The sequence below is a fragment of the Prionailurus viverrinus genome, chromosome F1 (genome assembly GCF_022837055.1).
Source record: "Prionailurus viverrinus isolate Anna chromosome F1, UM_Priviv_1.0, whole genome shotgun sequence".
NCBI classification, from domain to species: Eukaryota; Metazoa; Chordata; class Mammalia; order Carnivora; family Felidae; genus Prionailurus; species Prionailurus viverrinus.
The window spans coordinates 64184454-64207650 of NC_062577.1; the positions used below are offsets into that span (position 1 = coordinate 64184454).

General features: G+C 56.5%; 1 protein-coding gene across 5 annotated transcripts in view; it reads right to left on the bottom strand.

Annotated features, from left to right (window-relative positions):
- KIRREL1 (kirre like nephrin family adhesion molecule 1) overlaps positions 1-23197 on the bottom strand; it is a 100090-nt gene that overhangs the window by 71400 nt on the left and 5493 nt on the right. Inside the window, exon 2 of one of the 5 annotated variants that reach the window (XM_047840583.1) lies at positions 7394-7501. The exons of 3 other annotated variants lie outside the window; for them this stretch is intronic. Coding sequence is in view for 1 of the 2 variants with exons in the window: in XM_047840581.1 (XP_047696537.1) it covers positions 17125-17140 (16 nt within the window). In the remaining variant the exon portion in view is untranslated. Of the gene's footprint in view, positions 1-7393; positions 7502-17124; positions 17186-23197 lie in introns of those variants that run through there. One more of the 5 variants, XM_047840581.1, reaches the window with a different exon arrangement.

Here is a 23197-nt window from a genome sequence, read left to right on the forward strand (position 1 = left end):
CTGGAAACGGCAGAGGAACAGACCTCGACTTTGGCCTTTTTAGCGCCCCCCCCCCCCAAACAGCCGATGATGGATACGTAAACTACTGTCCAGCCAAAAATAAAATTAGCACACCCTTCTACCACCAGGGGAGTCTTACTTGGCCACAGTCGACACCCCCCAAAGTCCCACAGGTGGGAAACGGAGAGGTAGGAGAAATCGGGGAAGACAAGGTCAGCTCTCAGAGGTAGGGTCAAGCCCGGGGAAGAACGACCACTCTCTGCACCTGTCCAGACTGACCGGGCTTCCGTCTGCCAGTCTCAGAGCCGGCCAACAACGGGGGTCAGGAGGTGAGGATTTTCCTGGCCAGCTATAGGAAACTGAGATAAGGGATGCCTTTTCCTCCTTTTCCCTACAGATAGGCAGTTCCCCAACCAAGGCCAACATGCCTTTGGGATGCCCTGTGAAAAGTTGGGATGATTTTGATCCACAAACCCTGAGGAAAAAGCAACTCATTTTCTTTTGCACCGAGGCTTGGCCCCAATACAAGCTGCAGGGGGAAACCTGGCCGCCAGAGGGAAATATCAATTAAAATACCATCCTACGACTGGACTTGGTTTGCAACGTGAGGGGAGATGGGGAGAAGTCCCCTGTGTTCGATGTTTTGGGGCCTTAAGAAAAAATCAAGATATGTGTAAGCAACGTAAGGTGGATCCTGATTTAACAGCCACCCTTTCTAAAGTCCCGCAGTCAGGAGAGGAAACGATTAAGGGCTCCTTGCCTATACCCAAGACAGACCCAGAGAAGGAGGAAGGGAAGTCTTCTCCTCCTCCTCCTCAAGTCCTCGATCTGTGCATCCAGACATTAAAACGTGCACTTCTGGGGTGCCTGGGTGGCTCAGCCGGTTAAGTGTCCGACTTCAGCTCAGGTCATGACCTTGCGGTCCGTGAGTTGGAGGCCCGCGTCAGGCTCTGTGCTGACAGCTCAGAGCCTGGAGCCTGTTTCAGATTCTGTGTCTCCCTCTCTCTGACCTTCCCCCGTTCATGCTCTCTCTGTCTCAAAGATAAATAAACGTTGAAAACAAAAACAAAACCAAAAACATGCCACTTCTCCCTGTGGCCTACCTTAGCCAGGCCCGGCCCACAATGTGACAGGCATGTCTCCCCTACAAGAAGCTAGGGTGCAGGAAGGGGGAACACAGGGAGGTACCACCATGATAAGATTACAAGTACCTTTTTCATTAGGAGATTTAAGACAGATAAGTGGAGATCTATGTAAATTTTCTGATGATCCAGATAAGCATACAGAGGCTTTTCAGAACATTACGTATGTTTTTGAGTTGACCCAGAAAGATATAATGCTTTTTGTTGAATCAGATTCTTTTTTATCATTTTTTTAATTAAAAAAAAATTTTTTTAATTTAAAATTGTTTTAATGTTCATTTACTTTTGAGAGAGAGAGAGAGAGAGAGAGAGACAGAGTGAGTGGGGGAGGGGCAGAGATCGAGGGGGGAGACAGAGAATCTGAAGCAGGCTCCACTCTGAGCCGTCAGCACAGAGCCCGACACGGGACTCGAACCCACAAACCATGAGATCATGACCTGAGCTGAAGTCGGAAGCTTAACTGGCTGAGCCGCCCAGGCATCCCTTGTTGAATCAGATTCTTAACGAAACAGAGGAACGTGGGCTTCCGGCACTGGCTGAGAAATATGGGGACCAGCAACTCATTAACTACCATGGGACCAGAGGTCCTATGGGGAACTTCCAATTCCCTACTGGAGCTCAGGCAGTTCCGCCCCAAGATCCTAGCTGGGACTACGATAATCCCAATGGGAATGGTGTCACCGCCATTTTCAAGCCTGTATTTTGGAAGGATTAAAAAGGAGTAAGGTGAAGCCCTTAAGTTACACTGAATTAGCCACTATCTTACAGACACAGGATGGAAGCCTGGTGGCCTTCCTGGAAAGGTTAAGGGAGGCTCTCATTAAATGTAGGGCTATCTCCCCTAACACCCCTAAGGCCGAGACGATTCTGAAGGACAAATTTGTCCCTCACTCGGCCCCACATATTCAGAGAAGACTGCAAAAGTTTGGCTGTTGGCCCGAAAGGGACCCTGGGGGAGCTCTTACGAGCTGCCAATCGGGTATATTACAACCGAGATCAAGAGAAGAATAAAGAACAGGAAAGGAGGCTTAAGAAAAAATCTAAGGCTTTACTCGTGGCCTTGCGTACTATGTCAGATGGGACTTCCCGAGGTCCTGGCACCCGGTGCCATTTATGTGGCCGTTCAGAGCTCTGGAAACAAGAAGGTCTTCGGAGAGGACAACCGAAGTCGAAACCCTACTGTAAGCCAGGCCCCTTGTGTAGAGACAGTCACCAGAGATCTGAATGCCCTCGGGGACCTCGATCTGTGAGGGCTCAGATAACCAGTGTCCCTGAGAGGGACTGGTGGGCCCGGGGCTCTTGATGGTGGCCCCCCCAAACCAACCACCTATCGGAAACCCAGAGCCTCGGGTAACTGGAAACAGAAGGAACACCGGTTGATTACCTTCTGGAAACCAGAGCTGCCCTTTCTGTCCTCCTTCCCACTCCCGGCCAACCATCCAAATGCACGTAACTATCAGAGGCATCTCCGGAAAACCTCTGATTGAATTTTTCTCTCAGCCCCTGGGGTGCATATGGGGAGACTTGATTTTCCAACACTCTTCTCTGATAATGCCAGAGAGCAATGCGCCCTTGCGAGGAAGGGACATTAATGACTGAATTTGGGACAACGGGACCACTCGCCCCAGGACGGATAAACAATTGCCTGAATTTACAGCGATCTGGATATCCAAGATCCATCTTTGCTCGAGGTAAAATTAAATATGCCTCATGGAGTTGTTCTCAGGGAAACTGGATGGCCAAAGGAGAAACTAAGGATTCAGGACCATAAACTAGTTCAAGTGCTTATCCAAATAAATATGGACAGGGGAGGAAAAACTATCGTTAAACTGCTTTAAAAAAAAAAAATGACCAGACATGCCAGGGATTTTTTGGATGATTACAATGTGTCTTTCCTGCCCATGGTGTGACCTCTTCCCTAAGAGGCATTGCCCTTGGAATATTCATGCTCGTTGGTCTGATATGCTTTTTCTATGTCATCCGTAGGTGCCATCACACATATCAGAAAAATAAGACATCCAAGAAAATTTTGCTAGCCCAGCTGTTCCAAACACCCTCCCACTATATCGGACCTCCGGATCGACCTCTGAGCTTGCCCTGCCGTCCCCCCGTCATCACCCCCTTCAGCAGGAAGTAGTTAATTAAGATGGGTCGTGGGGCGCCTGGGTGGCTCAAGTCGGTAAGTGTCCGACTTCAGATCGACACGATCTCATGGTTTGCGGGTTCGAGCCCCACGTCGGCTCAGTGCTGTCAGCGCAAAGCCCACTCTGGATCCTCTGCCCCCCACCCCCCGCCCCTCCTCTGCTCACACACACACTCTCTCTCTCTCTTAAAAATGAATAAACATTTATTAAAAAAAAAAAATCGGTCGTCATCCCCGTTCCTAACGGCAGTTAGGAGTCGTGCGTTCGGAGAGCAGACTATGATAGGAAAAGATAGGACAAAACAGGCAGAGAGGGAGAGGTTAGGGCCTGAGGTGTCTGGGTGGAGAAAAACATACTTTGGAAGCCCCTCCGGCGGGCGGGAGGTCCCTCTTGAGAATGTAAGACACCACTTACTCCCCCTCAACAATCAAAATACCTAACTAAAAAAAGTAAACCATAAAATTTATGTGTTACGAGGGACAGGATGACCACAGTCTGAGTCCTCACCCAGTGGAGTCCAGCCAATCAGGAGGGGCCCACCCAGCGCCCAGCGCCCAGCGCCATCCGGCCAGTAAGGGAGGCACCTGAGAAGGACTGGGGCGGGGGGGGGGGGGGGGAGGGAAGGGAGGGACACCAGCACCTTGTAAAACAAGCACCCTCGCCTCCCGTCGCGCCTCCCCCGTCGCGGGCATTCACCTTCGAAAGCCCCCTCTCTGCAGAGCGAGCTTTCCTACTCCTCGGACTTGCTAAGACTCCAACGTTTTGTCTGCTGCTCATTCTGTCTCTTCGTTCCTCGAAGCGGCGAGACAAGGAACCCTGGGTACTGAGGTCAAAAATCCTGCAACCCCAGGCCTGTCTGCAGGCTCCCTCCTAGCGGCATGTCTGTGGCTGGGACTTCCAGAACACAGAATGGAAGGTCTGGGCTCCTACTTCTTTGGTTCAGGCCAGAGATACAGGGCCCAGGATGGGGAAAGTGCTCCCCAGTCATCTGAATGAACCCTTATGTAACTTCTTTCTGCAGTGGCCAGAACAGCAGAAGACAATTTCTCTTCCCAATTACGTTTTGCTCAGGCTCATATTAAAACCGGCCCACGTTCCCCCATCGCACATCAATCGATGGCTGGATCCCAGGCGCCAGGGCACGAGCGGCCTGGGAATTAAACACTTGCCACAAATAGTTCTCACGCCGGCCGGGCCTTGCATTCAGCATGGCCTCCCGGGAAGGCAGGCATTTACACGGACTCAGTGAGGGACGGGTTCCTGCCCCCTCTCCCCTTCCTTCTCGAGTCCAGTGTTCCCTCTTGTCCAGGCTTTGTGTTCCCTTCCCCCTTCTAGACACCCCCTCACGAATGCCCATGCTACCCTTTGGCTTCATTCTTCTTCAGTGGACGTTTCTGAATCTTTTCTGCCCCAAATCCTGCCAAGTTAGGACCTGGCTAGAAGCTGGAACCTCGTTTCTGCACGTAACACACTCCCCCACACACGCCGTTCCCAGGAGGGCACCCCTCTGTGTCTCCCCATCTCGGGTCCGTGGCAACACTCTCACGTGGCCTCCACTGCCCACAGGTCCGGCCCAGGATTCTCCCACCAACTGCCACCGCCCTCCCCGTGCTCCTCTTGTCCCCTCTCTCTGAGAGTGGGGGAGCGGGGAGCCCAGGCCCAGGGGCACAGCTCTCCAGGGCCCAAGGTCCCAGGGCCTGGGCCTCCTCTGCAATCTCCATGACTCTGACTCTTGGTAATCCTGACCCAGGGTGAAATTGAAACAGTCCTTCCTGCACCTCCCCAGTCCTGGCATTTCCCACAAGCCTCAGAAGGAGACGACTCTGGTTCAAAAGGAAATCAGAGCTAGTCCAACGCTTCCATGGGAATGTGCACCCTTCTCCCGCTTCCCTTCAACTGTCAAGATATTTGCCTTTTGAGGTTGAGAGTTGCTAGTGGCCAGTTCCCTCCTCCTCCTTCCCATTCCCTTTAAACAAAGCTTTTTCTGTCAGGTTTTTGACCCTGATGAAGATTTTTAACTGGAATCCTTCCCCACCCCCCCCACCCCCAATTCTGAAGGATCTTTTGTCTTCTGAGCAAAAGAACTGAGGGATTGGAAAGGCTGCTTTCTTTTTTTTTTTTTTTCCCCGTCAGTAATTGGGGAAAAATTTTTTAAAGAAAAAACCTGAAGGATAAAAGACAGAAAAAACCAATATGGAGCTATTTTCTTTCTAAAAAATTTAGTTTAAGGGAAAACAAGAGAAAGACCTTGAGGAAAAGAGAGGAGAGGGGCTGGGAGAAGTGCAGAAGCAGGAAGGGGTGAGGAGACGTGTGACAGGGCACTTGGGGCGCCCATCAGTGGGAGCACTCGGGGAGTGTTCAGGCGCCTGTCAGTGGGAGCACTTTGGCACCCGCGAGGCGGAGCACTCACTGGGAGCACTTCAGATGCCCATTCCCCAGAGCACTCAGGATGTTTCTTGCCTAGGAGCACTAGGGATGCCCATCACTGGGAGCACTCAGGTGCTCATCAGTGGGAGCACTCAGGCGCATCAATGGGAGCACTCGGGGGCAAATCAATGGGAGCAGTCAGGGCGCATCACTAGGAGCATTCGGGTACACATCACTGGGAGCACTCGGGACGCCCATCACTGGGAGCACTCGGGGGCGCATCACTGGGAGCACTCGGGGTGTCCATCAGTGGGAGCACTCGGGATGCCCATCACTGGGAGCACTCAGGGGCGCATCAATGGGAGCACTCGGGATGCCCATCACTGGGAGCACTCGGGAACGCATCAATGGGAGCCGTCGGGGGCGCATTGCTAGGAGCATTCGGGTACACATCACTGAGAGCACTTGGGACGCCCATCACTGGGAGCACTCAGGGGCACATCACTGGGAGCACTCGGCACATCACTGGGAGCACTCAGGATGCCCATCGCTGGGAGCACTTGAGTGTGCATCAATGGGAGCATTTAGGTGCACATCACTGGCAGCACTTGGGTGCGCATCACTGGGAGCACTCAGGATGCCCATCACTGGGAGCACTCAGGTGCGTATCACTGGGAGCACTCGGGGGCACATCACTGGGAGCACTCGGGATGCCCATCGCTGGGAGCACTTGGGTGTGCATCAATGGGAGCATTTAGGTGTACTACATCACTGGGAGCACTCAGGATGCCCATCACTGGGAGCACTCAGGATGCCCATCACTGGAAGCACTCAGGGGCGCATCAATGGGAGCACTCGGGATGCCCATCACTGGAAGCACTCAGGTGCTCATCAGTGGGAGTGCTCGGGTGCTCATCACTGGGAGCACTCGGGATGCCCATCACTGGGAGCACTCGGGGGCACATCACTGGGAGCACTCGGGGGCACATCACTGGGAGCACTTGGGATGCCCATCGCTGGGAGCACTTGGGTGTGCATCAATGGGAGCATTTAGATGTACATCACTGGGAGCACTTGGGTGCGCATCACTGGGAGCACTCGGGATCCCCATCACTGGGAGCACTCGGGATGCCCATCACTGGGAGCACTCAGGGGAGCATCAATGGGAGCAGTCGGGGCCGCATCACTAGGAGCATTCGGGTACACATCACTGGGAGCACTCGGGACGCCCATCACTGGGAGCACTCCAGTACACATCATTGGAAGCACTCGGATGCCCATCACTGGGAATACTTGGGATGCCCATCACTAGGAGCACTCAGGTGCACATCACTGGGAGCACTTAGGATGCCCATCGCTGGGAGCACTAGGGTGGGCATCAATGGGAGCACTCGGGGGCGCATCACTGGGAGCACTCCAGATGCCCATCGCTGGGAGCACTCGGGCGCATCACTGGGAGCACTCCAGTCTGCATCAATGGGGCTGCGATATCCACGAAACAGTTTCTCCCACTTAGAAGAGAAAGAAGCAGAAGCCCGCTCTGAGGCAGTAAAAAGAACCCTCCTCTGTGCACAGGCACAGTGTCTATTAGGGTCTAGCATACAGCAAATGCTCAATAAATGCAGGGCTGAACAAAACAGGCTGCCATGGGTTCCTGTTGTTTTTCTTTTCCCCTGGGCCAAATGAAGGGTTGGTCAGAAAAGAAACAGACAAGAAACAACGAGCTCAGGCCAACCTCACCTGACACGGTTCTGCAAGGCTCCCAGAGGTCACGTGTTGTCAACCGCTTCTGGCCTCACCTTGTTGCCTTCTGCGGGCTCAGTTCTTGCCCCGTCTGGCTAGGCACAACTGATCCAAAGAAAGGCAATCAGCTCTCAATTACTGGCCCTTGGGTTTCTCACTTTAGAGATTATCCATGGAAAAATCTTAATCCCGGGCAGGCTGCCTCCCTCTGTCACCCAGAATGTTCTCGTTGTCAGTCTTGGAGCAAGCAGGGAATTAGACCTCATGTAAATAGCAGTCCCAGTCAGCAGTAATGAGCAAGGCAAATCTGATTATTACCTTTGTCATTATCACCATCATGTATTCCAAAATTAAAAAAAAAAGATTAGAAAGAGCAGTGGCTGGGTGTTACCATGGTGCGGCTGGGAGTTCACTATGTTTACAGAAGGTCTTTAATCCGGGGGACTCCACCTCGAAAAGGAAGATGACCAAAAATTTGGATGTTTTGTTACTTAAAATAGCAGCTGACGTTTTAGTAGCTGCTCACTTATTATTTGCTGGACACTATGCTGTATGTTTTATGTATCTTAACTCAATTGATTTACTTATTGCATAAAAGATTCGAGGCAAAGTACGTGGACACTTAGTCAATGATATAAACAATAAATTTCAAGGGGCGTCTGGGTGGCTCAGTCGGTTAAGCATCCGACTTCAGCTCAGGTCATGATCTCGCGGTTGGTGAGTTCGAGCCGCGTGTCGGGCTCTGTGCTGACAGCTGGGAGCCTGGGGCCTGCTTCCAATTCTGTGTCTCCCTCTCTCTCTCCCCTCCCCCACTCTCTCTCTCTCTCTCTCAAAAATAAATAAACGTTAAAATTAAAACAAAACAATAAATTTTGATAAGAAAGCCGACATCGGGTGAGGTGGGGGTGACTGGGCAAGCAGGGAAAGAGCATAAGGACTGGAGAAGTAAATCGAGATGGGGCTAAAGGTAATATAGTCGATACATGCCACAAGCTCTTCCATGCTTCATCAGAGACCAATTGCAAGGCTAGCCTTGAGCTTCCACGCAGCAAGTGCAAAAAGGAAAAATTCAAAATCAGCGACGCAACGTACAGTATCCATAAAATAAAAACCATCTGACGGCTTAGGAAAAGCACCACTACAGAACTTTCTCCAAGGATCCTCACATAACGAATACTGCGATGTGTTGAACCATAACCTGGGCAACATCCCTACCATAAATACAGTATGTTCAAGGGTTACTCCTTAGAACATTCTTCAGTGCATGCCGGTGGCACGGGGCCAAATGCTCAGCTCAGTGAAGGTAATTCTTCGAGAGGCCAGAGCCATTCGGTCTCGGTTTATCACTCTCCGAGGGTCTGGTGCAATCTAAGGATAAAATTTAGGGTATCTGGCGGCAAGGACCGGAAGTGGGTCATAACAGCGGGAAGGAGGGCTGCAGACAGGAGACGGGACTCTTCCGACTTAGCTATCTGGGCCTTCAGTTCCGAGCGGCTTCTACGGATGAGGGAGAGAACGCCACCTGCTCTGAGAGTCACCATGTCTTGGGAGGCAGAACTGAGGATTATCGTCCCAAGGAGGTGGGGCAAGGGGCCAGCCAGCTGTTGTGATGTCTGGGGTGGGGGGTGAGGTGACTGAGTGAAACTGACTTAAAACATACAAAAGTACTTTGTCATTAAAAAAAAAAATGGCTACAGAGCACACCTAACCCCCAAATACCAGCTCAGCTCTCGGCCATCCTGAGGCCTGGGAAGATTAAGTCCTGCTGGAGGAGCCCTAAGAAGCATTCAGGTCAGCAGCTCCAGCAAAGCTCCCAGCTAAGACGTACCCCCCTTCTGGAGGAAGAGCCCCGGGGGACCCCAGCATCTCAGACCTGGAGGGCGAGGGTCAACACAGAGGTCAGCCTGCACCCTTTACCCTCGAGGTCACCAGAGGGAAGAAAGTCCACACCTTAGGTGTCATATCCATCCAGTGACCCAGAAATTCTTCCGTGGATCTGACCCAAGTCCCTCCTGTTTCCCCTACGAGACTGTACTTTCCTAACAGTCAAGAAAGCCTGTCCAGCCTCATCTGGGGCCGGACCGAGAAGGGCAGCCCCCTGCCAGAGGGGAGGAGGCTGGGGGGGGGGGGCGGGGTGCTCCCGGCTGCTTCCCAGAGCCCCTGGAGTAAGGGAGGACTAGGCTCCGAGGGAGGACAGACACCCGGGTGGAGAAGGGAGAGCAGGGCGGGCTGGAGTCTCGGGCGAGTCCCCCGACAATGGGCAGGAGTCTGGAACCTGCAGCCTGTTACTTAATTATCTCTGAATGGTTTTTGTTCCTGGCTTTAAACATTTACCCCTATTGGGTTTTCTCGGCTTCACCAGGCCTCTATCTCCTTTTCTTTGCGGTTGCCATGGCAACGACTCCAGGCGTACAACCGCTCTCTGATTTTAAATAAAAGTTGAGGTTTCTCTCTCTCTTCCCTCCCCCTCCTTCCTCCCCCTTCTCTCCTGGATGGATGAGGTTTCTCTCTCATCCCCGCCCTCCCTTTCACCTTCCTCTGCCCTGCGCCCTGCGCCCTCCACCCAGCTGCTTCCTTATCATTACCTCTTCCCTCATTTCCTCCTTCCACCTGTCTCCTCCCTAAGCCCTCCCCAGACCCCCGGGCTCCGGGTGGAGGTTGGAGGGTGTCTGGGGACGTGGGGATCCGGGAGCAGTCCCAGAGAAGTGTCCCCAGTCCTCTCTGGGCCTCCGTAAGCAGTGGGTCCCTGATCTCATCACCCCTCCTCCCAGAGGGGGCCTCCTGGTGTGTGCAGGGGGGAGTGGAGAGGGGGGCGTGTGTTGGGCAGGGGCAGGAACCGCACTGCCCTGTCTGCTGGGGGGAGTGGGTCACCTTCCTTCCTGAGTCCCGGTTTTCACTGCTAACTCAAATCCGCGGTTTTCAAACCTGAGAAGTCTCAGCAGTTACGGGGGTGGGGGAGGGGGAGCGGGGTGGCGGGACACCTGAGACCCGGTCAGTCCTGCCGCCCGGCACCACCGTCCGGCACCGTGGGCTGTCATCGGCTGTGGCTGAGACACTGTGGTGCTTCTGGAGGAAGCCAGGAGCTCCGGCCACTCCCTGCTAGGGGGCTGCCCGGGTGGCTCTCCCGTCACCTGCTGCCCCCTCACTAGCCCCAATCCTGGATAAACAGGCAGGCTGTGGCTGGGGGGGGCGGGCACCTAATCATCTTTGCAGTGGGCTGGGGACCGAACACTTTCCTTCCCCCTGGGTGACAGACAGCAGCCCCTCTCTTCGCTGTCCAGGCTGTGGGTCAAAGGCAAACATCTGGGCGAAGGCAGGCGAGTGGCGTTTTAGAACCAGCTACGCTCCAAGCAGAGAGGCCGGACCTTCAGGTCTATCCTATCCAGCTCTTCCTCCAACCAGCTCCGTGCTTCCCAAGTGCAGCGAGTTTAATTTTTTTTTTTTAAATGTTTAATTTTTTTTTTGAGAGCAAGAGAGAGATAGAGTGTGAGTGGGGAGGGGCAAAGAGAGGGAGACACAGAATCTGAGGCAGGCTCCAGGCTCTGAGCCGTCAGCACAGAGCCCGACGCGGGGCTCGAACCCACGGACCGCGAGATCGTGACCTGAGCCGAAGTCCGGCGCTTCACCGACGAGCCACCCAGGCGCCCCCCCAGGGGCGGCGATTTTAGCCCAGGGGACACTTGCAGACATCCAGACGCTTTGTTATTGTCGCACCTGCGGGTGGGGAGCGCCACTGGGGGAACCACAGGTCCTGAGTCTCAGGGTCCTCCTTGCGGATCAGCGGCTGGTGCTCTCCCGAGCGCGGGGTGGGGGTACGGGTGCAAGACCAAGGCGGAGTGGGCCCTTCCCCCCCAGGACGTCACATTAGCGTGTACTCACAGACAGGGTTTAGGAGCCCTAGGCTACAGTCAGGGAAACGGGCGTGTGTGAGGTGACACAGAAAGTCGGGAGGGACCCCGGAATGTGAACGCGGGTCTCCTGACTACACGCCCAGAACGTGAGGATTCGATTTCACAGTAAGAGCCGCCACGCACGGCGTGCTTCAAGCGTCCCGGATACCCCGCCAAGTGTCCACACGGGGCTGTGACACGGTGCGTGCCACACCCACAAAGCGGGGGCACGCTTCTCCAGGTGGGGTGCCAGGCACAGGGTCTCACTGGTCCCGGGCTCGGACCCGCGAGGGGCCTTGGGCACCACCGTGTCAGCTCCCGGTCTTGCAGCCAAATAAACCCCAGAAAGAGAGACGCGGAAACCCCGGGTCACCCGGCCCCCACCTGAGAGAGCTCCCACTGTTTGCGTCTCCCTGGTGACAGGGAGTGAGTGGGGCCCATATGGGAACCACAGTCCCAACACCCAGCGATGGAGGTTGGAGGGCAAGGGGGGGAAACGGCAGGGGGTCAGGAGAATGGAGAAAGCTGCCTACCGATGGGTTAAGAAATAGAGAACTCAAGCCACCTGGCTGGCTCAGGGTGGAGCGTGTGACTCCAGATCTCCGGGGCCGTGAGTTCAAGCCCTGCGATGAATGTGGAGCCTCCTTAAAATAAAAATTAAAGAAAAAAAGATAGAGAAGTCAGAATCAGGGGCCTGGGCTGGCGGAGGCGGGGGTGGGGGGTGGAGGGGGTGAGAAGGTGGCCCAGGACCCCAGGCCTCTCACAGGGCAGACCCCGACATGGCCCGGGGCCCTCCCGGCCTCCCCGCCCCCCTGGAGCCTCTCCGGGGCTCAGCCCATCGCTTCAAATCGGCTCACAGAGGAGGAAAACAGGCCCAGAAGCTTCTCTGAGGGCCCTGACCCTCACCGCAGAGGAGGCCCAGGCATGACTTATGAAAGAGGCTGGGGTTTGTTATTTGTTATTTTTGTTTTGTTTTTAACAAAACATAATCCAGGGCCTTGGGGAACTTGCACTCTGGCGGAAAACTGAAAGGTCAGTGCTTTAAATGGAGCCTGTGAAATGAGATAAAGGGGAGGTAAGTCAGGAAAGGCCCCTGGAGGAGGGCGCCCTTCGGAACCTCGGATGCGGGGAGGTGAGCAGCCCAGTAGGGGAGGCTGGGGAGGCCTCGGGTCCCAGAGGAGGCTGCTGTCCTGCAGTCCGCGGAGCTGGTTTTCATTTCTCCCTTCCCCCACAGCCGGGCTCCGGTAGGGCTGAGATGATTAAAACCAAAAGAATTTTAAATGTCGGGAACGCACTCCCCCCCCCCCCCACTGATGCCTGATGCCGTTTGCCTTTTCCCCCCTCCACCTCCCTCCCTTCTGCTAACTTCTCCTCCTGGGACAGCTGTTTGCCTCACGTCTTTCTTCTGGCCCAGTTTGCGGGGAGGTTTCCCAGTGCCCCCACCAGACCACTTTGTTTTCACTGTGGGGGGGGGCGGGGAGCAAGGGGTGGGGTGTCTCGGGCAGAGGGGAGGGAGGAGGGAAGGGTGGAGGGGCCTTGATCTTGCTGGCGAAAGTTCCCAGAAAAAGAAAAGGGAAGAAATAGCTTTCAGGGAAAGAAATCTGCCAAATGTTTATGTTCCCACAAGACTCTGCAAAATCTTTTCATAGACCAAAGCTGAAGTTCAGGGCGAAGCCAGAGCTTGCCCTTCAGACATGCACACCCGAGCACCCACAGCCCTGGTCCGGGGCCTCCCACCCTCCCAGAGCAGCCAGACAGACCATCCCCACGACAGTGGACGGTGTGTGCAGGGGGGGGGAGGGGGGGGTCACCCCATGCTTTCCTACCCCAGGTCCAGACCCGACCCAACGACGGGGACAACGTGTGCTTCCTGCCCCACCCCCGCCCCCAGCTCCACCCTGCTATCTGGGGGTACCCCAGCTCTGGCCTTCTGAAACCAGTACCCCCCAAAACCGAACTGGAGATCCAGGACCTCACTCAGGAACAATCAGTCCTTTTTGTGAACTCCCAAGGCATGGCCAAGAGTTGAAAACCATGCAGCCAGAAAGAATCTTGGGAGATTAACCTTCTGATTTTACAGTAGGAAAGCAGGCCTAGGTCACCGCATAAGGTCACAAACAGGGCTAACCACCCACAGCCAGACTGGCAAGCCAGTGCTCTTTCCATACCGTCCCCCGCCCGCCCTCCCATACAGACATTCCTATTATAAGGCCCAGGAAGCCAGAGGACTGTCAGAAGTAGCAAGCCAAGGGCGCCCAGGGGGCTCAAAATAAATAATAAAGTAAAAAAAAAAAAACAACAATGGATAGACTTTCCATTAAAAAAGAAGTGACAAGCCATCTGAGACGCGCCACATTTAACCCTTCGCGCCACATTTAACCCTTCGGCACAAGGGCTGTGCTGCCCGCAGCAGGCGCGGTGACCCCCTGAGGCCTAGGGGTCTGCCAGGGGGTGGATGGGCCCTGCCTGGAGCTGGACCCCAAGAAGCTCTGAGCTGAAGCAGGCCCCAGCCTGAGCACGCAGCTGATTCGTGGAAAGAAAACCGTCCGGGCCCAGGCCAGCAGGCTTTGCTCAAGAACGCACCCCAGAAGGAGCAGCGGGTTGAAGGTGAAGGAAAGGACCCTCCCCTCCCCTCTCCCCAGTCTGTGAACAAAACGCCCTGTTTCGCGTGGCTCCGCGGCCACAGGCAAGGTGCTGTCGTGTACTACGGCGGCGGTAAGAGGTATGGGAACACCGACACCTGCCAAGCACGGTCACACGTGCCAGGGACGGGGTCTGACGCAGGCCGCCTGTGAGCTTCTCAAAGATGCCCACTCGTCCAAGAAGGAACCGGGACCCAGGTTCTAGGACGACTCCAAGGTCTCTCAACTAGCTGAAGGCAGAAAAGGAGAACGGCCCGGAGTCTTTCATTCTAAGGACGAAGCACAGGGTGCCAGGCTCCCAAAGGAAAACTCAACACAGAGGGAAAAACAGACAGATGCTCCCGTCCTCCGTCACCTCCTTGCAGACCTGCAGGAGTCCTGGCCGGACGCACAAAGAGCAGACTCGGTTCATTCCGGAGCTCCGAGTCCAGCCCCCGAGGGGAAACTCCTCTGTGTCTGGAGCCTCTCAAATCCACCTTCAGACACGGCTCCTCTCTGCCTGTCTGTGGGGTGGAGCCCGCTGGGGAAAGGAGGTGGGCACCCAGGGTGGATCCCTCGCGCGGCGGCCACCCCCGCTACAGGTGTGAACGCGGCCTGGGCCTTTCCCTCCCCAACTGACCAGATGGCTCATCATCGCCGAGTCACCCCGTGGGGTTGGGATAAGCCCCAGGCCCTGTGTCCCTGCTCACCTCGAAACGTACACTTGCCGAGACCTGGGTCCTGCTGGGATGGCGACTCTGCTCGGCCATCGCCCCCCAGTCGCCGCTCGATCCCACCCGCGGGGCAGGAACCTCACTTGGGCCGCCCTAGAGCTCCTCACTCCGCTTTCTGCCAGCAACCTGTGCATGTGTCCTGCAGAACGCCGCCTCACCCCTACCAAGTTGAACCCTTACCCACCTCTACCCTACCCTGTCATGCCGTGCCTCACCCCACCCCACCATACCTTGCCTGGCTGCACCTCTACCCACTCCATAACACCCCTACCCCACCTCACTCCTACCCCCATTGAACACCTACCCCACACCACGTACCCTCACCCCGCCACACACCTACTCTACCCTCCCACACTGTACCCCTACCCTCCCCGATCCCACAACACCCCGGTCCCCATTGAACCCCTAACCCACCCCACCGCACCCCTGCCCTAACCCACAACACCCTTGCCCCCAATGGACCCCTACCTCACACCACATACCCCTCCCACTCTGGACCCATACTCTACCCTACCCCACTGCACCCCTGCCCCCACTGAACCCCCAAACCCACACCATGTACCCCTCCCCCATCGCACACCTACCCCACCCCACAACACCCCTGCCCCCACTGAAACCATACCCCACCCCTCCGCACCCCTAACCTACCACACCCCACAACACCCCTACCCCCATTGAACCCCTACCCCACACCACATACCCCTCCCCCTCTGGACCCCTACTCTACCCTACCCCACTGCACAACACCCCTGCCCCCACTGAACCCCTACCCCACACCACGTACCCCTCCCCCACCGCACCCCTACCCTACCCCACAACACCCCTACCCCCATTGAACCCCTACCCCAACCCACCACACCCCTACCCTACCCCACCCAGGGAGGCTGAAGGAGCCAGCCATGCACAGTTCAGGGGGGCTGCGTCGGGGACCAGGTAGGCCGCCCCCAGGGAGCATATGGCCTCCCTGCCCTGGCGGAGCCTCCTCAAGGCCTGGTGCAGGGCTCCAACTGCTCCATGGGGTGCCTGCTGCTGCCCCAGGCCTCATCCCACCCGCTCCCCCCCTTTCTCAGCATGTCTCTCCCCTTCCTCCCACCCCTCTGCTGCCGGCGTGGAGCAGGAGGTTATGAAAATGAGCTGCGTGCCCAGGAGACTGTAATTATCTGCTAAGTGTGAAAGCCAGAGTGATTAATTAAGAGATAATAAAAAGGAAAGGAGGGCGAGAGGGGGCCTCGCGGCTTTGCTTTGATGATAGAACCTGAGGTGAGCCCAGCAATTAGGGGAATCTTTATCGAGAGTTAGCTATAATCCACAAATTATCAAGCGCCAACTGCTCCAGGACCAGGGCACATTTCACTCCTGCCGAGTGACAGACCTGCAGACGGGGAAGGGCAGGGCAGCAGGAGGAAGAGGCCGGAGCACCGGCTGGGAGGAGCCCGTGGCTGGCTGGCACCCACAGGCCGGCCACCAGACTGGCCCGTGCCAGGCACACCGGGCTGGCTACCTCGGAAAAGGGCAGCCGCGGCCCCAGCACCAGTGCCCCGGACACCTTGTTCCTGTCCCCCCGGGGGCTCCTCCCCCTGGGGGCCGTGCAGCCCTGTCCGCCAGGGAGCAGGGCCCCCTCCCGGGGTGCTGGCTGCCTGTTCCGTGGGTGTGTCAGCGGCCCTCCGGTGTGAATGCTGCAGGGGTCACACCTGACAAGGTGACGCCACAGCTCCCAGCTCCCCCCAGCCTGCAGCCTGCTAGCCTCTGGCAGGCTCCTCCGAGTCTGGCCCTCCCTGTACCCCGCCAGAGAACCTTCCTAACTGACCCTCCGGCACCCGTATCTCTACCTCTTCCCGGCAGACGCACAACAGGGTTCAACCCCCCCTGTTTAGACAATCTTCGTGGGTGTTTAGACCCAAGAGATGGGGAGCCTATGTCTCCTACTGTAATTAGTTACCCTGTAGCAGAAACCACGGCTCCTCCCTCAAGTCCAAGTTCAGAGCTAAGAGTCTGCACCTGCCAGATATGGCCCAGTATCCCAGGGAGATCTCCAAAGGCAGATCCCGATCCTTCCTTCTCTACCCACAGGGAGTTCGTAGGGATCCACCCAGGCTAGGCTGGGCTGAGGACGTCCCCGTGTGATGCCGAGAGGAAACCGCTCCCGCTCTGAAGCTAGAACAGGTCCTGCCCCGGCAGGGCGGGGGGGGGGGTGGGGGGGGGTGGGGGGGGTTACCCCAGACCATCAGCTAGAGACAGTGGGAAGGACGCCAGAGCCCCCCAGCCCCGAGCTGCTCTGAGCTGCAGAGAGGGGGGGACACTAGACAAGTCAGGGCATGGTGGCTCTGGCCCTGATTGGGGACACTGGGAGACCAGCCTTGGTGTTTCCCCGGAAAGCAAATCTGACCCCTGAAGAGACAGCCTGTTCTGGCTCACCAGTGACCTCCCTGGGCTTGCTTCTCCAGCACGAAGAGCCTTCTCTGGAGGTGAGGAGATGAACCTACCAAGGGAAGACGTCATTTATCCACACGGAGAGAATGCTGGGCGTTTATTCAGTTACGGCCCCCAGTGAGACAGCTTTCCATGCGGGGGCAGGAAGGCTTCGGGTTAGACGCAGAGAGGAACTTGCCGCTTGTCAGGGCCTATTGGCTGTGAAAGTGAGCGAGCACAGAAGGCTACGGCATTTCCTTTCTCCTCCGACAGGTACGGACCCTGAGGTCCAGGTGGAGTCAGGTGAGTCCGACCTGAACAGAGTCTAAACACCTGGCGCTTTCGTAAAGCATCTTCTCTCCGCTTTCACCGCCAACCCAGTTCTCTGTTCCAGGAATACAGGCTGCATGCACCCCTGTGTGTACGGGTAATGGTGGAAAGTGTGTGGTTCTGGGGAGAGGGGAGGAGGAAGGAGAATCAGTGCCCATTCCTGCTTCCCCTAGTGGCCGGGATTCCCCAGACATAAGGACGAAGCTTCACCCAGGGAATCGGAACTCTGAAGGCAGAGACAGGTTCCCTCTGCTCCGGCCTGAGGATCTCCCTCGACAGCTGGGGCTCTGCACACGGATACGGGCAGGCGGGAAAGAGCAAGTTAGCTCACCATGTTGGCCCAGCCACCACCAGGTCTGCTGAGAAACTGACCTGCCCAGAGACAGGGGCCCCCCAACATGCCCCCAGTTAAGCCTACGCACCACCCACCCTGCTTCCCAAATCACACCGCTCGCTCATGACCCGATGTTTGAGCCAAAGCCAAAGGTCCCGTTTGGTATCTCTGTCGAACTGTGTCCCCCAAATGTCCACCAAACCAAGAGCTGGACTATGAGGACTTTTTTCGTAGAAGAAAAAAAAAATGGAGTGGAGGTGACCGACTGACTCTGGCATGGAGGGTTTCCCAACAACACCCCGGCTGCTTGCGTTTCAACTGTGCAGCTGGCAGCGGCTGTCCAGGGCAGACGGGAGGGGAGATGCGGACTGGTGAGGTACAGGGAGGGGGCTGGGCAGCTCAGGGAGCCCTGGCGGGCACCACCCCTGTCCTGCCCCACAGCCTGCTTCCCTGAGACAAACCTATCGGAGCTCCTAAATCAGTGACCCATCCAGGCTCCGCGATACAACAAAGCAGGCTGACAGGTGAATTCATTCACGTAAGAGGATTCTACTTTCCCTTGCCGCTCAGTAGAACACCGAAGGCCTATTTCTCCAGGGGAAAGCGTCTTCCAACACCTCCAAAGGCGGTCCCAGGACCGGCAGCACCAGCAGCCTCTGGGAGCTCGGTGCCGAGGCAGAAACTCCACCTGCCGCAGACCTTCCAAATCAGAAGGCGCCGTGTCCGCACCTTATCAAGATCCCCGGGTGTCCCGCCAGCACGCCCAAGTCTGAGAATCCGTTCTAATACACTGAGTTGAAACCTGCTAGAGACGGGGGTGAAGACGACGGGCTTGCTTCCTGGGCACCGCGTTAGGAGTGCTTTTCCAAGCTTCACGTAGGGCCATCGCCCCATTTCACAGATGCAGAAACTAAGGCTCACAACTCCGATCCAGGGCGCTTTCCATCACACTCTGCCACTGCCTCAGAGCTTCCCACCGCACTGCGCCCCAGGGACCATCACCTTAGGAATTACCGGCATCACGGTTCACCTCCCTCGGCACAGAACCCGGGGACGGCTCTGTATTTGAACTACTCTTGTCCTCTTCACTCTTGTGAGCTGTGAGAAGCAGGCACTGTGCAATATTAATAATAACTCTGATTTATTGAATAGCTTTTGTGTTCCCCGTTCTGCCCCTTAATACACAGTTCCCTCATTCAGTCCTCACGGCAACCTCTGAGGTTAGTAGGCACTACTGTACCCATTGCATGGAGGGGCAAACTGAGGCTCCCGGCCAAGTGGCTCGGTCCCGACCACTGGGGCGGCCATCCCCCCTCCGAAGCCCCGGGGCACTCCAGGGGTCATGCAAGTCTGGGGTTGTGTTGAAAGGGGCCAGTCTCCGTGACCTGACCCTGGGCACACAAACCAAATCCCTAGATACAGGCGCTGCAGCCTTGCTCTCAATTTTCTGCACAAATGGAGAGCGGCGGTGGTGCAGATAATCCAGAAGTCATTTCAACTTGGCTTTGCAAGGCGTTCGATTTTTTTTTTTTTTTTTTTTTTTTTGCAAAGTCAGATTTTCCTTTCTAATTATATTTGGCTCAAACTGACATTAAAATGAGCGTGTATTCCCACTGCTCCCACCGCCTGGTGAGGGGCGACTTTCCGGGTGCGTGCAGGGTGATAGGCACCAGAGTCCAGGATCCACAGGGGTGAGGAGGAGTGGGTGCGGCGAGCTTATGGAGCAGCAGCCGTGACCCACAAGCGTGCGGGGAGCGTGGGCACCCCGTCCCGTCCCGCCGAGGGCAGCTGGTGGGTTCCCAGGGAGGCTGGGTCGCAGGCGCAGAGCAAGCCAACTGCTCAGGGTTTGGGATTAAAACCCAGGAGACCCGCTGTCCTGATGAAAGTCCTTCTGGAGGATGAGGGCACCCAGGCGGCGAAAACCTCAACCTTCCCTCAGGGGCTTCACCCTGCCAGCCTGCCCGTCCCTGGATTTCCATTCCTTTGAAAATGCCTCTCCCTCCGCCCCCACGGCCACCTCACCCCCAGGTCCCTCTCTCTGCCCCCCTCTGCCCATCTCGGCTCCTTTCCTAGTAATAATAACCTCCCAGTTAAGCGAATCGAATGGGTAGAGCCATTAAAAGCACCTCCTGGCTTGACAATGCTGGGTAATGGAGCGGGCAGGGCCCCAGGCTGTTCCTGGGAGAATTCGGGAAGGAGGGGGAACAACTCGGCTAAGCTGATTACAAGGACAAAGTTAATTTAGAGATGAGCTCCGCTGGGTGGGGTGGGGGTGGGGAGGAGGAAGCTGAACCCCGGAGGTGAGGAGATTTGGGGAAAGTGGGCTTTAGAGAAACAGCCTTTGTTCCTGGAAATCATAATCCTTGGGAGGGACCTCGGCTCCCTCCTTCAGATTCCTCGGCTCCTTCCATCCGGAGCAGGGGGGCACAATCGGGGATTGTCCAGGGCGCTGCATTCCAGAAGCTCCGAAGCTCCGGGGCCGCAGCCCCTGAGCCTCACATCTGTGGAGGCGGGCTGTCCCCTCCCCCGGCCAGGCTCCCGGCCGCCAGCCCGCGCTCAGACCTCAGCATTTTTCACATTCCTGCCTCACAACCTTGGTCATATAGTATTGTCACTGTGTTTATCCTGGGACCGGAGAGCCCCAAGGACAGGGACCACACTCCACTTACCTTTCTACCCTGGTGCCTCGTCGAGAGCCAGGCCGGGCCCAGCCATGAAGACAACACTTTGCTTAGCTGCACACAGGCTCCCTCCCCGCTGGTGGGAACCTTCTTCAAAGGTTTCCATTTGATAAAAGGAGTTCAGGGGCTCCCAGAGGTTTGACAATCTCTAGGCTCAGCTCCCAAACACACACACACACACACACACACACACACACACACACACACACACACATCTGAGGCCGCCAGAGGTAACAGCCTGGGCCTGAGCAGAAGGGTCCCCCAGACTCGAGATAGGCCCACCGACAGGCACAGGGGGCCCCCTGACACGGCAGGGCGCTGGTCTGGGTTACCTCCACTGATCTCTGCCCCCCACGCATCTCCGTCTTAAACCTGAGGGCTCTGCTCATCATCTGGGAGGCTCCCCAACTCAGCTCACACATCTGAGACTTCCCAGGCCAGAAGAGGGACTTCCCCCGGGGTTTTCTGCTCACTTCTGCCTGGTCAAACCCTGATTACCTGTCTACTTCACCTCTTCATTGAACGGAAGGGGCCGCCCCAGCAGATGAGGAGTCTAAGAGAAGGGGACGATTTGGTGAGGAGTGAGGTAGGGATCATACTTGACGACAGAAGCCCCTGGCCCCACGCTTCTTACAGGACAGTCTCCGGCCTAGCTTTTCAAGACGTTCCGGGTCCGGCCCTGGTCTGTTCTGGATCACCCCGCCTGTTTCTCCCCAACCCAGACATCCAGCTGCAACCAGCCTCAAGGGACCTCGCGCGTCCTGCAGCCACACCTTGGCTCCAAAGCTCGGCGGGTCTGGTAGTGCTCTCCCTCTTCCTGCCACATCCACATCCTGTCCATCCTCCAGACCCACCTCCTCCCTGGATCCCTTCCTGGCCTCGTCTGCCCACGCGGCTCCTCTGCCCCGAACGCTCCAGCTCTGACCTGACCCTGCTCTCCCGGCACCTGGAATCCGGCTGTGTGCACGTCTTAGCCTCCTGGAGGGGAGAGACCACATGAGGTCACTTTTTTTTACACGCTTTTATTTATTTCTGAGCGAGAGACAGAGAGCCCGAGCAGGGGAGGGCCAGAGAGGGAGACAGAGGATCCGAAGCAGGATCTCCCCTGATGGGGGGCTCAAACTCATGACCCATGAGCTCATGCCCTGAGCTGAAATCAAGAGTCAGACGCTTAACTTTGACGGAGCCACCCGGGCGCCCCATGATGTCAGTTTTTTTTAAATTTTCCATAATGCCTCCCAGTATGTTTTGGATATAGTAATAAACATTCATTGATTTAAAAAAAAAATAATTCTCCCCATTTGATGGAAAAGGAAACTGAGGTCTACTGAAGTTAAGCCATCTGCACTTAAATCCTAATGTGAGACCTTAAGGGCAGGGATAGGGCTTTACTGGTTTGTGACACCGGTGTCTGGCCCACAGTAGGCACAGAACACATTTCTGCTGCGTGAAGGGACGGAGGGCCGACGCACGCCTTCCAGCGAGGGTGCGCTGTCACACTGCTGCAGAAGGAGATAAAGGGCACGGAACAAGAGCATCAGACGCCCAGTCCAGAAGAATCTGCATCCCTCACCTGGCGTGGGGTGGGACAGCCTCCTGGGACAGCCCCACCCTGCTGTCCCTTCTCTGTCTCAAAACCAGGCCCAGCTGCCTTCTGGGAGATACCCTAACCACCCCCCCCCCACCCCAACCCACACACACACTGTCCCAGAGCCAGCCTCCAACCTCCCCCCAACAGGAATGAAGCCTGAGCACGAGCAGAATTTGCTAGAGAGGGCTAGAGATTTCCACCCCTGGATTGAAGACCCTTCATTCCGAGGAGGGTGGCTGGCTGCAAGGCCCATTTATTTCAACATGATCCCAATTTTGTTAAATGGGCTCAAGGAGGGCAGAGAGGAATGAGGCGGCAGTCCCCCGAGACTACAGAGGTTAATAAAAGTTGGTGGGGAAATTAAATGTGGAGGGAGGGCGAAAGTGGGAGCTCAGGGAACCCATGGGGCGTGGGGCGGGGCGAGCGGGGGGGAGGGAGAAGAAGCAAACCTTGACATCGGCGATGCCCCGGAGCTAGCGCAGCCTTCGCCCTGGGCGCTCAGAGGACCTAACCGGGGTGGCACAGGCAGGTGTCAGAGCTGGGGGCTGCGGGATAGAGGGGCTGGAGCCACAGAACCGGAACCGCGGGGTCCCGACACGCTTAACCTTGCTTGGAGCGTGGGCGTCTATCACGGGGGACCCAGAGCACGCCGGACGAGCTGCAGTGCCTTCAAGGACGCGCGTGGTACCCAGAAACGTGGCCACGCCGCACATCAGCGCTCTGCTGGATGGACAGGCCGTGTCCACACGCGTCTGGGGGCGAGAAACGGGTCCGTGACACGTGTACGTGGGGGCGGGGTGCGTGCGCGCACGTGCGGACCGGCACACACACGGTGGAGGCGGGCCTGCGTCCCCAGACTTGCAAAGCGCTGACCTTCAGGGACCATTCTTCTGAGAATATTGCCGACCCCACCCCAACTTCCCTGCTGAGGCCCGGGCTCTGTCGTCTCCGACAACCTGCTTAACTTCTTCGTGCGTCTATAACACGAGGATACGAAGCTCCCACCTTTAACAGACCGTGTCGGTGTCAGGTTAGGTGCTAACACGTACAAAACACAACGTGGGTCTGTCACAGAGGTGAATGGCCTTCTCCCTCACTTGGGGTGAGCCCCGAGCCCCGAGACTGCCTTTTCCTTGGCCTCTCACATTTCAGGATCAATGACATGGCTGCGTCCTTCTCCACTGCTGACCACCCAGCCCCACACCCCCAGC